We start from the raw sequence: 14,213 nt of genomic DNA, 5'->3' as shown, positions 1-14,213 counted from the left end.
TTAGCAGTTTCACAGGAGATAGCTCTCAAAGCTGAGACAACTGGATGGTTCTGGAAGGACATAAGGACCAAGAAATTCCCATAGTTTGAGAGGAGGCGTGTGTGTGTGTGTGTGTGTGTGTGTGTGTGTGTGTGTGTGTGTGTGTGTTTGTATGTGTGACACCTCTCCACAGCACAGAAGGGAGTCCCTGGCCAAAGAACTATGAAGAGTATCAGCAATTTCAGTGTTTTGATTTTGTTCATTGTCACAATGACTGAGTTTATCTTGTCTTTGTCTAGAATGTTTTAGGTGCACCCTACACAGCATCCAAAGCAGGATGGCACTGAATGAGTAAAAAACAACTTATCTGTAATATATTCAAAATAATTAGCTATGCAAAAGTATGAATTTGACATTGATGAACTTTTGCATTAATGGGTCTCAGTTTTGAGGCAAGCAACATAAATTCAATGAGCAAAATCTATCTTCACCTCATCATTATAACAAGGTGTTAAGACTCAGTAGTACAACATGAGTGACCACTATTATAAATTTGAATTTTTAACTAATGATAATCTGTCCACAGTTGTTCAGGTCTACCAAATATACCATACTAAGTCAAGATGTTAGATAGTAGGGGGAAACCTGTGTTAGAGAAAATAAAAGTATGGTGACTTCCTTATTCTGTTCATTTGACACATAGATTTTCAATAAGAAGAAAGTGATTAAGAGAATAAAGTTTATTAAAACTTAAAAAATATTTTTTATGTTATGTTCATGAGTATTTTCCTGCCTGTATATATATGTAAACCATGTGTATGCCTGGTGACTGTAGAAGCATCAGATCTCCTTAAAGTAGAGTTTTGAGCTATCATGTGGGTGCTAGGAATCAAAACACGTCCTCTGGAAGAACAGCAGGTGCTTTAATAGATACATCATCTTTCAAGCCCAAGTTTATTAAAATTTAAAAGTAATAGCCAGAGGTTAGGAACCTATTGTGAGTGACATAAAACATCTTGATTGAAGAGTAAAGAGAAATCAAACTGGGACTGACCTGGAAACTTTCTCCCACCTAGATAGCTTTCACAGTGATGGAATTTCTATGAAAGTCCCTAGGTATAAAAGTCATCAATGGACTTACCCAACAGTAGACTCTGTATGTCTCAATAAGCAAGATGTACCTACCTGTGCAATAGTAACAGGACTATTTATGGGGATAACCATCATTTCCTTATTGTATTTGAAGCCTGTACCACAGGAGAGAATACAATCTCTGGTACTGTAAATTTGGTCAAAAGGCCATGGCTGTTGACGTCATAGATCATAGGCAAATTATTACCAATGTTTTGTTAAGTGGAATTATGTAAACTGCTTTCTAAATATTTTTACATTTATAATCATAGATTAGTGCTGCTTTATTAGAGAAGTATCTTTTTATAGTGGGCAACAGTCAATTAGGTTTTTGACTGGCAAGAGTACTGAGAATTAGTGACTGTTTAGTGATCAACCCGAAATAAATCATTTATAGCAATGTTCTTGAGGGCTAGGGAACTTAGTGGAATGGTAGAAGAAGAAAGAATGGATGTAAGAGCTGAAGGATGAGGAGGAGTGCTGCAATATACTATATTCTGGGCACAACATGGCTGCTGCACTCATGAATTACAGTGGCTATTAATACCAGCAGGAGAACTGCACAGGGTCAAGCCAGTCAACATTCCAATTCATGAATCCCCACCACTGAGAAACTTATTAGCAATTGATGGTTGCTCAGGGGAGGGGGAATCACTTTTCTATAGGGTGTGGCTGTTAGCAGGTTGCCCATTCCACAGTGGGTGGATTGCCTCACACCCATGTGCGTGCAGATGGCAATAGTTGGACTCAGATAAAAAGAAGACATAATGAAGTAGGTGAAAGTATTGAAGTTATCTGAAGGGAGTGAACTGAAGTGACAATTACAATTGGATTCAAGGCCTGCTCTATAGGAGGGATTTCAAGCCTGATACTGTAAATTTGGCCAAAAACTTATGGTTGGGGAGGTCAGGTAACTTACTACTATGGGTAACTTACTACTGTTGTTTAGCTAAATTGATGATGTGGTGTCAAATTGATTCCTAAACATCTAAGAGAAATTCATTAATCAATGTACTTAAACTACCCTAAATTCAGGCAATGTTGTAGAAGAAGAGACAGACAAAATGTAATAACTAGAAGACAAAGAGAAGAATGATGAAATGTTATTATCTGGGTTCAGCTTAATCATTGCAATCATGGATATACAGCAGCTGAGTTTGCCTACTCTGGGCCTATAGAAGACTAGACCTGTCAACTGCTGGTCATGGGAACAGGAAGGACTCATGTAGCTCTTCCCTACCTCCCCTCCACTGAACTGTTGGTTATTGAAAGTTTTGGGGTATAAGAGTTATTATCTTCAGATGTGTACATATTGGTGAGCTCACCCTGATTAAATTCAGTAGGTCATAAAAGAAGACAAGACAAAACAAACAAAAAACCCCAAAACATAAAACACAAACATGGGAAAGTCACCTGTAGGAAAGAAGGGGAATTGAGGAGGGAGACAAGAAAAGGTGGTTGTGAGTAGCCACAATGCATTATAGATATGTATAAAATTGTAAGAGAACAAAATTATTGAATAAAAAATAGCAAGGAGCAAATGACTACTAATGAAAAGAAAATAAGGATTTAGAGCATCATCAACACTTCAGATAAAAAGAAACATTTTTGAAGGATATTCAATATTGCCCATTAACATAAATAGAAAATGTAATAAAGGTTGGATTTTGTTTTCCACCTGAAAGCTAAGAAAAATAAAAATCACTTTGTCTCAGCTACCAACTCCCTTAGGAACTCCCTGGAACCCACTTGCAAGGGAATCAGTTAGGAGATCTTCACTTTCCCTTCTTTCCTCCAATTCCAATCCCTTAGGCTCAAGCTCAGCTCTGTAACAGACCACCTGCTGTGGTCTCCTTTCTTCCCTCTCACAATCTTCATGGAGCATGCAAATCTTCTCCTATAGACTACCTCTACCACACCATCCTTTTATCTCAACTGCCATCTCCCAAAGGCACTCCCTGGAAACACAATGGGGATGAAGGCAAAGAAATCATGTAGGGAATATTCACCCTCCTGCCAGTCTTCTAATTCCACTATTCCAGTTTTATCCTAGGCTCTGTAGAAAACTCTTGTTACAGAAGGGGGCGGGTCTATGTTGATCCTAGTAACACATCCAACTTTACTCCCTCCACTGGACTTTTTCAACCTCCCCTTCTAGTCTATTCCATTCCTTAGTGTCAATTCCCAGTACCTAGAAATACATTCTATCCAGGACCTCTATTTACCACATCTGGAGGGACTTCAGGATCATTCCCAAACCCAACTCTCAGCCACTACTCTCTCCTAAGAATCAGAGAAGGCAACAGAAACCAAGGAATAGAACACCCACTCAACAAAGACAAAACCAGATATCAGCATTTAGAATTATAATCATCCCAAACCCAGATGCCTAGACACCAGCATAAAAACACAATAAATAACAGCAAAGACAGCATGTCTCCAGGAGAGCCCACTGCCCCTACTACACAGGCCTTGAGAAAGGAAATATAACAGAAGCACAAGACAAGGGCTTCAAAATAGCTATTATGAATATGTTAAAGCTCTTGAAAGGGGAAATGGAGGAATCTATTAAAGAAATCTATGAAAACACAAACAGTGGAATGAAATGAAAATATTTCAAGACATAAAAGTGAAAATAGAATAAATACACACCTAAACTGAGGAAAAACTGGAATTGAAAAATTTAGGAACTTGAACAACAACCTCAGAGATAAAAATCACCAACAGAACACAAGAGATAGAAGAGAGAATCTCAGGCATTGAAGACAAGATATAAGAAATGGATACCTAGGACAAAGAAAATGTTGAACCTAATAAAATTCAGGCACAAAATACCTGTGAAAAAATCAAATTGAAGAATAATAACAAGAGAAGCAAAAGACATCCAGGTCAATGGCACAGAAAACATTTTCAACAAAATCATAGAAGAAAATTTCCTTAACCTAAAAAAACAGAGGGCTATCAAGGTACAAAGGCATACAGAACACAAAACAGACTGGACCAGAAAAGAAATTTCCCACAGCTCATAATAAAGCATAAAATGTACAGATAAAGATAAAATATGAAGGGATGAAGTCAAAACACTTTTTGATGATAATATGATTGTACACATAAGTGAACCTAAAAGTATAACCAGGAAACACAGAGTTTCCTTTCAGTAAAGTAGGTGGATCCAAAATTAACTCACAAAAATTATCAGTCATCCTATTTACAAATACAAATGGGCTGAGAAAGAAATCATGGAAACAACACCTTTCATGGTAGCCTCAAATTATATAAAATATCTTATGGTAATTCTAACCAAGCAAGTGAAAGACTTGTATGATAAAAAATGTTAAGCATTGAAGAAAGACAGAAAAGAAGATATCAGTAGATGGAAAGATCTTCCATGTAGAATTGGTAGAATTACATAGTAAAAATGGCCACCCTACCAAAAGCAACCTGTAGATTAAATGAAATACCCAACAGAATTCCAAAATCCATCACCATGGATCTTGAAGGACAATTTTCAGGTGCATATGGAAACACAAAACCCAGGATAGTTAAAACACTCTTGAATAATAACAGAACTGTTAGAGGCATCACACTCTCCATCTCAAATTGCATACTACAGAGATATAGTAATAAAAACAGTATGATGTTGAAGGAAAACCAGACACATTTATCTTTGGTATCAAATTGATGACCCAGACATAAGTAGTTCATATTCCTATGGATATCTGTTTCTATGAAAAAGAAGCCTAAATACACACTGGATAAAAGATAGCATCTTTAACAAATGGTACTGGTCAAACTGTATGGCTGCATGTAAAAAAATGAAAATAGATCCATACTTAACACTAAGCACAAAACTTAACTCTGAATGTATCAAGGATCTTAACATAAATGTACATACATTGAGTCTGATAGAAGAGAAAGTGTAGAATGGTCTTGAACTCATTAGCACAAGAAAGACTTTTTGAACAGAACACCATTAGCACAGGAACTAAGAACAACAAAGAAATGGGACCTCATGAAACTGAAAAACTATGCACAGCAAAGGGCAGTGCCATTTGGAGAAAGATTTTTACCAACTACACATTTGATAGAGGGATACTATTTACATTATATAAAAACTTTAATAATCTAGACATCAAGAAAACAAATAATCCAACTAAAAATGTGATAAAGATCTAAACAGAGAATTCTCAAAGAGCACAGCCAAATGGCTGTGAAACACTTAAAGAATTGTTCACCATCTTTATACACCAGGGAAATGAAACTCAAAAATACCTTGAGATTTCATCTTATACCCTTTAGTTACACTTGTCAATAAAAGAAATGCCAGCTCCTGCTGGTGAGGATATGAAGTAAGAGGCACAAACATCCATTGCTAATGGGAGTTCAAGATTGTACAATCACAAAAATTATCACTGTGGTCATTTCTCAGGAAGCTGAAGACAGTCCTACCTAAAGATCTAGCTATTCTATTCTTAAGCATATACCCAAAAGACACTTTATCATAGCACAGAGACACTTGCTCAATCATATTAATTGCACCTCTATTCATAATAATCAAAAATTGGAAACAGCCTAGATGTTTTTCAATGGATGAATGAATAAAGAAAATGTTGTACATCTACACACTGAAACATTTTATTCATCCACTTAAATATGAAATGAAGTTCACAGTAAATGGATGGAGCTAGGAAAAAAAATCATTCTGAGTGAGATAATCCAGACTGAGAAAAACACATGTATGTATTGATTTATATGTGGATGTTCTCTTTAAGTCTTCAATAAGAATGCTACAATCCATATAACCACAGAGGTTAGGTATAAAATAAGGTGTTGGAGGGAGAGATGGACTTGCCTAATAAGGAAAAATAAATTATGTACCAATGCATGGAAAGGGATGTAATGGGAGGGTCAAAAGGGGATGGGGTGTGAAGAAGAAGGAAAGGGGAGGAAATACAGTGAGGGACAGCCAAAACTGAGGCTCATTTCTGGGGAAACACAGTACAGTAGATTACTAAAGTTGCTTCGTATATATATGAAGGCAATCCAAATGAAATCACACAATACTTGGGGAGACAAAGCCACGACTGGATATCTCTTGTCACCAAAGGAAGCTTCTGGTACCAGGAATGAGTCTAATTCAGGTGATACCCAAGTAAATGTGCATCATTGAAATTTATCATTGGAAAATCAGCTTTTGCTAGAATATTCTACATCTTTTATATCATTTGTTGTCTAAGTCTTTTCTTTTAAATGTCTTCAAGAAATCTGTATTTATTTGTGGCTTACACAGTTGTCTCTACAAAGGCAAAATCTCATTATTCTAGCCCATTTTTATCTTCCCTCATCTTCCTTCCCCCCTCTGTATTCTTAGCTTTGATGAATTTTAATCTGTATCTGCTGTACAAGTAACTCAGTGTAAAAGTGATATGTAAGTCCTGTGCATTCACTTTAAATATTGAGTCCTCAAGGTAAGTATTCTATCTCTTTCATTGCACTTTCTTCCTAGAAGCTGAAACAAACCCAAGGAAAGGCTATTTGCTGATTAGGCATAATTACTTGCTCCTCTAAGCTGGATTCTCTTGTGACCGTCTTCAACTCATTGCTACATTCAAACTTTAGGGACAATGATTTCAATGCCTTGTTCTTTGTACCATACCTTGATTTTCCTGGCATACTTGACATTGCTAAGACTCATAAGAACAAGTGAGAGTCATACCTGAACTCAGTGCCACCATCTGAGGGAGGTACAAGACAGCACAGTGTGTGACAAGAAGTACTTCTGTAGCTCCCATGACACCTGCGATGAAACATATTAGATGAAAGTATAGATTATATTTATTTTAACTGTCCATTAAGTTTCCAATTTCCCTATAACCATAGTATCTTGCATGATATGTGTATTATAGTAATAAAAATCTATCATATGACTACTGGAATAAAGGCCAAAATACTAAGTAACTTATTTAAAAAAAAATGAAATGTTTATGACATATCCTTCTTGAATTTTGAATGAACAAAATAAAAGTGCATATATATATATATAATGTGTTTCACAATTTTTTCCTAAAATTATTTTATTTTCATGTGTGTGTGTGTGTGTTTACATATATATATATATATATATATATATATATATATATATATATATATATAACATTTGCATTCCTGGTGCCCACAAAAGCCAGAAGAGTTTGTTTGATCTCCTGGAACTGGAGTTAAACATGGTTTTAAACTATATGGATACCAGAACTAAACCTGGGTCTTCTTCAAGAGCAAAAAGTACTCTTAATTGCTAATCCATCTCTCCATTTGTCTTTTAAAATATTTTATTAGTATATATTAATTATGCATAATGGATGTCATATGACATTTTCATAGATGCATATACTTTGAACTTACTACCATTGCCCTCTCTTGTGGCCTCCCAGTCCCACTAATCTTCTTCCTCTTTCCAACGACTTTTCCTTATAATATCACATCTTTTAATCTTTAGAATAATCCTTTGAATTTAATTAGGGTATTTTACAGGACATGGTAAAGGTTTGTTTATAAAAACATGGATCACCCATGGCTACACCACTGAAAAAGTGTATTCTCTCCTCCCTAGCAATTATTAGCTTCCTATAAAGCCTCAGAGTGGGATGAGGTCTTGTGAGGTTCTCCCTTTGCCACAATGAAATTATGGCACTAATCTTGTTCAGGTCTTGTGCAGATAATCACAGTTGCCCCACTATTTCTCCTAGATAATTGTATTTTCATACATTTTTAAAAGAAAACATATCTCTCACTTCTCCATCACCTTCCTCTTTACAGATTTTAATGACAATGACTCTACCTCTATTTCTTTATTATTGTTATACACATACACACAAATATGAATACACATATATACACAAATGCATGTATGTGTATGTGTGTGCATGTATATATGTATAAACACACATACACACATATGTGTATATATATATATACATATATATATATATGTAACATAATGAGTCATTTTTTTCTGATTTGTGTGTGTATGGTTTCAAGGCTGACCACTCTACATTGGACAACCAATCATGGGGCTCATTCCTGGAAGAGTCTAATTCTCCTTCTCCCACGAGTCATTAGCTCTCTGTAGTTCTTTATATAGATGTGGAAACTTTAGAAAATTTCTCCCTTTTACATTAACATGTCCATTAATTCCAGCATTCCAGTCTTGCTTACGTAGCTATTTATAGGAAATCAACTTTCTAAATTTCCATGTACGACTGAGAACATGAAGTATTTGTCTTTTTGTGCTAGCCTATTTTAGAAATTGAATTTTTAAAGATACATTGTAAAAACTCAACAGGGACATCTCACATATTCTGTCCCTTTCTGACTTTGTTCATTATAATTGGATACAATAGAGAAGTTATCCTTGTTGAGAAGACCATGGGATGGGCAAAAGTCTCATTTAATGTAGCTGAGAAATAATAATCATAAGAATATACTGTCTTTAGCCTTGATCAAATGACAGTCCAGAGCTTGATCTCAGTATTCACTAAGATTCAATGATACAGAGTAATTTTCAACTGATTCATAAAGAAAACGTGGGAACTTTCTTCCCCCAGACACTAACTCCCCACCTTTCTGAACCCCAAGATTTACTAATCCTTAAATACACTTCTGTCTAAGTCTTTGGAACTTGTTTCTAGGGGGACAGTATTCCTCCAAGGAAGCATAAGGAAGAAAAAGTAGAAAAAATTATCTGTGAAGATAGAACCACATCCCAAAAGCTTACTAAATCTCCTACTTACCTGAGCCTGAAGATCCCAAGTCAGCTCTCTGTTGTCCCTATGAAAGCATCAGTTGACTCGTCTGGGTTTTTTTTTTTTTATAATGCTCCAGCAGTTTTACTGAAGCTACCAAGCATGCCAGAGTTAGATGGAGATCAGGTTAACTACCAACACCCCCTCTCCTAACCTGAAAGTCTGGCTCTATGATTCCACAAGCCTGATACTTGGTGTCTTTCCAAGGGAAGTTCCTAAGGGACTAATTTATCAACCCATGAGTGAAATCATTGTTTAGCTCAATGTCTGCATCTGGTATTATTCAAGTACTAGCAAGACTCGCCTCACCCAGGGAATAAGCAAAACAAAACCTGATCCATACCTGTCATATACTGAGTGCCAAAGGAAAAGCTATGATAACTGTATTTTGAATGCTGGACCAATACGTAGAAAGAGGAGAGAGTCGTAGAAGCACAAGTAAATGGCTTTAAGTACAGATGAAGCATCCCATGAGACCTCACTCAGTTGACAAGAAATAACAATAACATTGAAGCAAAAAACCAGTTAGTCCAGTTAAGCACAGGAGCACAGAAGTTTCTCAGGCTGACAGAGTAACTTTATCTTGAGGAGAGGAAAGAGAGTAGTCAATTCAAAATACTCCCAGAAATTTGCAGTAGTTGCTGGGAGATAGGATTATAAGGAAAAAGGAGAGGTAAACTTCAGGAAGAAATAAAGGAAGTTATAATAATTTAGGAGACATAAATGTTTTATATTTAAGTGTATGTATATATGTGCAGTCAAGGTTTAATATAGATGTCATACATATATAAGTATAGACTGAATATGAATGCATATAGAAACTTATGTACACACATATACTTATAAAATATTGCAGGTATTTTATACAAGTATGTGCACATACATATAAAAGCACATTTCAGCAAATGTGTAATTATATCTCCACAAATAAGTCACATAAATCTTGGTAAATTTTTCATGCATATGTAAGTGATTGTAAATCTACACATGTAAATGATTTAAAATATATTTTCTTGTTTTTTATCTTAGCCATTCTGATGGGAGTAAGGTGGTATCTCAGAGTTGTTTTGATTTGCATTTCCCTGATGATTAGGGATGTTGAGCAATTCCTTAAATGTCTTTCAGCCATTTGAGCTTCCTCTGTTGAGAATTCTGTGTTTAGCTCTATAGCCCATTTCTTAATTGGACTGTTGGGCATTTTGATGTCTAATTTCTTGAGTTCCTTATATATTCTGGATATCAGCCCTCTGTCAGATGTGGGGTTAGTGAAGATCTTTTCCCATTCTGTAGGCTGTCGCTTTGTCTTGTTGACCATATCCTTTGCTCTACAAAAGCTTCTCAGTTTCAAGAGGTCCCATTGATTGATTTGTTTCTCTCAGTGTCTATGCTACTGATGTTATATTTAGGAAGTGATCTCCCATGCCAATGCTTTCAAGACTACTTCCTACTTTCTCTTCTATCAGGTTCAGAGTAACCGGATTTATGTTAAGGTCTTTGATCCACTTGGACTTAAGTTTTGTGCACGGTGACAGATATGGATCTATTTGTAGCCTTCTACATGTTGACATCCAGTTATGCAAGCACCATTTGTTGAAGATGCTTTCTTTTTCCATTGTACAGTTTTGGCATCTTTGTCAAAAATTATGTGTTCATAGGTGTGGGGATTAATGTCAGGGTCTTCAATTAGATTCCATTGGTCCACATGTCAGTTTTTATGCCAGTACCAAGCTGTTTTATTACTGTAGCTCTATAGTAGAGCTGAAAGTCAGGGATTATGATACCTCCAGAGGTTATTTTGTTGTACAGGATTTTTTTTGCTATCCTGGGTTTTTTGTTTTTCCATATGAAGTTGAGAATTATTTTTTCCAGGTCTGTGAGAATTGTGTTGGTATTTTGATGGGGCTTGCATTGAATCTATAGATTGCTTTTGGTAAGATTACCATTTTTACTATGTTATTATTATATTATGCTGAGACCAAGTTTGGAAAAAAGCACAGGGACAAATAGCCAAACAGGTGGAAACACATGAACTATGAGCCAATAGCTGAGGAGCCCCCAACTGGATCAGGCCCTCTGGATAAGTGAGACAGTTGATTAGCTTGAACTGTTTGGGAGGCACCCAGGCAGTGGGACCTGGACCTGTCCTTAGTGCATAAGCTGGCTGTTTGGAGCCTGGGGCCTATGCAGGGACACTTTGCTCAGCCTGGGTGAAGGGAGGATGGGATTGGACTTGCCTCAACTGAATCTACCAGGCTGAGCTGAAACCCCAGGGGAGTCCTTGCTCTGGAGGAGATGGGAATGGGGCCGGGGTGGTGGTGGTGGGGCTGGGGGAAGGGAACAGAGGGTGGGAGGAGGGATGACAGGGGAATCCATGGTTGATATGTAAAATTAAATCAAATTATAAAATAAAAAATATATAGACTAAAAAAATTAAATATATTTTCTTAGTTCTTTGAGATTTTTGTACAAAGTTGATTGATCATATTCACTCCCAGTTTATCCCAGATCCATTGCCTTTCCCTATTCAATCAATTTTGTGTCCTTTATTTAAAAAAAATAAACATTTTTATTGCTATGATAAAACACCATGACCAAAAGCAACATGGCAAGGAAAGAGCTTATTTCAGTTACAATTTAGGTCACACTCCATTAATGATGGAAACAAAAATAGGAACTCAATCAGTTTGGGAACTTGGAGGCAGGAACTAAGGCAGAAGCCTTGGAGGGAAAACTGCTTCTTGGCTTGATCCTTATGCCTTGTTCAGCTTGATTTCTTACCACTTGTCCAGGCTTGAAACAACACAGAATGTTCTGGATTCTCTCACATTAGTAATTATCAAGAAAATACCACAGTCTTGTGTACAGATCAAACTTATGATTGGTCATTTTTTCAGTTTGGATTCCTTCTTTGCTGAAAAGTCTTGGTTTGTGCCAAGTTTGCAAAATCTAACCAAAACAGCCATCAAGACCAATTTGTGCTATTCAAATATTTTCATATGTACAGTCTTCTACCCTAGTATAGTTGGCTTACCAGGGACTCCACTCTTGGAGAAGACTCCTTCTCCCTCTCTCAGCAGCTATCTGTTGTCAATGACTCTGCAACTATGGGGGGTAATTACATCCCAAACTTCTTTCTCCATGCAGGGATTTGGTCTGTCTTGAACTTGAATAGGTTTTGTACATGCTGTTGTGACCACTGTGAGTTCATATGTGCAACTGTCCTGCTGTGTCCAGAAGACATTGTTTCTTTGTGTTAATGTAACATCTCTGGCTCCTGTACTCCTTCATTTCTTCCACATTGATTCCTAAGCTTGGGAAGTGGGGGATAGCTTAGATGTCTCACTTCAGGCTGAGCATTCCTCAGTTTCTTTTTCTCTATACCTTGTTCAATTGAGGGTCTATGTGTTAATCACCATCTACTGCAATGGGTCGAGATAGGCATTGGTTTATGGTTATAGACATAGGTAATTGAGTCAGTTTAGCACTGTGGCATTTGTCAGGATAATAGCAGAAGGTTCTCTTTTAGGGAATGTGGCCTATGCAGACAAAAGTTCTAACCCAATAATGGTGCCATTTATGGTATTCCACCAAATTGGAAAATCTAAAATAAATTGTGTGTGTGTGTGTGTGTGTGTGTGTGTGTGTGTACACAGACAAAGATACAACAAATAAAATATTATAAGACAATATTTTTGATGAACAGAGAGGCAAAATTTATAATATTTGCAAATTGAATTGAAGAACATATTACACAGATTATCCACAATAATTAAATTCCTTATAATAATTTCCTTCCAACTTTGCATTCTTTCTCTTTCTCTTCTTCTTCTCTCACTCTCACTGAGTCCATTTAGTGATGACTGTTTGTGTAGTGGTGTGGGAGTATCTACAGAAGCATGGAATGCCTCTTTGGCATTAATAATGAATGATTATTAATAATGAACCACATTAATAATGAAACCAGCTCTCCCAGTACCCATCAGTTGTCAATAGCTATTTAATTAAAGATGGGACTTCAGGAGCCCCCAACTCATCCATGGTGAAATTTTGGCTGGGTTGATTTTGTATAGTCTTATTTTCAGTCCCAGATGGTGTGAGTTTGTATGTTCAATGTGCTGCATGTATGTAATGTAGTGTTTTACTTTAATAATCCACTCTCTCTGACTATTATGGTCTTTTTGCCTCCTCTTCTGTCTTGATCACTGAGTACTGGGGAGGGGAAATGTGATATAAATGTCTCACTTAAATCTGAGCACTTCACCATCTCTTATTTTCACATCTCCTGATTTTGGGTCTCTGTACTAATCATTATCTATGGGAAAAAGAAGCTTCTTTGATAAGTGTTGAGAGATACATGAATTTTAATTCCACTAAAACAAAATGTATAGAGAAGGTGGAATTTTTAAATGCAATAATCTGCCAAAGATAAATAGAAGTGATGTAAATAATTTAAACAGATGCATAAAAACCATGAGATAGAAGCATTGATTTAAAATCTCTCACTTGGACTGGGGGGGGAAGGGGGTAGGAGGAGGGAGAACAAGGGAATCAGTGGCTGATATGTAAAATTAAATTTAATAAATAAATTTAAAAAATAAAAAAAAATCTCTCACCTGGAAAAATAGAAAAGAAATGGCTTAGTTTGTATACATGCATGCCCCAAACAAAGGAAGTAAATAATTTAAACCAATTTTAAACCACAAACAAGATAGAAACAGTAATTAAAGTTCCCCAATTAAAAAAATAAAACCCAGGGCCAGAAGGATGTAGCACCTTCTACCAGATCTTCTTTTTACTAACACCAATACTTAGTTCTACCCACAAAAGACACTAAAAACTTTTACTAACATTAATACTTCTCGAATTATTGTATAAAATAGGAAAAGGAACATAAAAATTCTTTATATGAAGCTAGTATTACCTTAATGACAAAATGAGGCATTTCACCAAAAAAGGAGAATTATAAATCAATCTCCCTCATGAACATAGACGAAAAATTATCAATGAAATATTTGTAATCCAAAGTCAAGAACACATAAAAAGACAATCCATGATGAACAGGTCTGCTTTATTCCAGTAGTGCAGGAAAGATCAATATGTGTAAATCAATAAATGTATTCAAACATATAAACAGACTAAATTGATAGAAACCAAATGATCAACTCATTAGATGCAGAAAAGGTCTTGAACATAATGAAAGATACTTTTATGATAACAATCCTGGAGAATCTAGAGATACAGGGACATAGCTCTACATAATAAAGACAATATGCAACAAGCCCACAACCAACAACACACTGAAGG

The 14,213-nt window shown here is 36.1% G+C and overlaps 1 protein-coding gene across 1 annotated transcript in view; it reads right to left on the bottom strand.

Annotated features, from left to right (window-relative positions):
- Positions 1–8,969, bottom strand: part of LOC102903196 (selection and upkeep of intraepithelial T-cells protein 2-like) — a 32,058-nt gene extending 23,089 nt beyond the window's left edge. Inside the window, exons 1-2 of the mRNA XM_076564787.1 lie at positions 8,898–8,969; positions 6,827–6,907 (exon numbers count right to left, since the gene is read on the bottom strand). Coding sequence (XP_076420902.1) covers positions 6,827–6,902 — 76 coding nt within the window. The 5' untranslated portion in view covers positions 6,903–6,907; positions 8,898–8,969. The remainder of the gene's footprint in view (positions 1–6,826; positions 6,908–8,897) is intronic.
- Positions 8,970–14,213: the final 5,244 nt, after the last annotated feature.

The sequence above is a fragment of the Peromyscus maniculatus genome, chromosome 2 (genome assembly GCF_049852395.1).
Source record: "Peromyscus maniculatus bairdii isolate BWxNUB_F1_BW_parent chromosome 2, HU_Pman_BW_mat_3.1, whole genome shotgun sequence".
NCBI classification, from domain to species: domain Eukaryota; kingdom Metazoa; phylum Chordata; class Mammalia; order Rodentia; family Cricetidae; genus Peromyscus; species Peromyscus maniculatus.
Note: the sequence above shows the minus strand (reverse complement) of the source record. Positions and strands in the feature narration are given on the sequence as shown.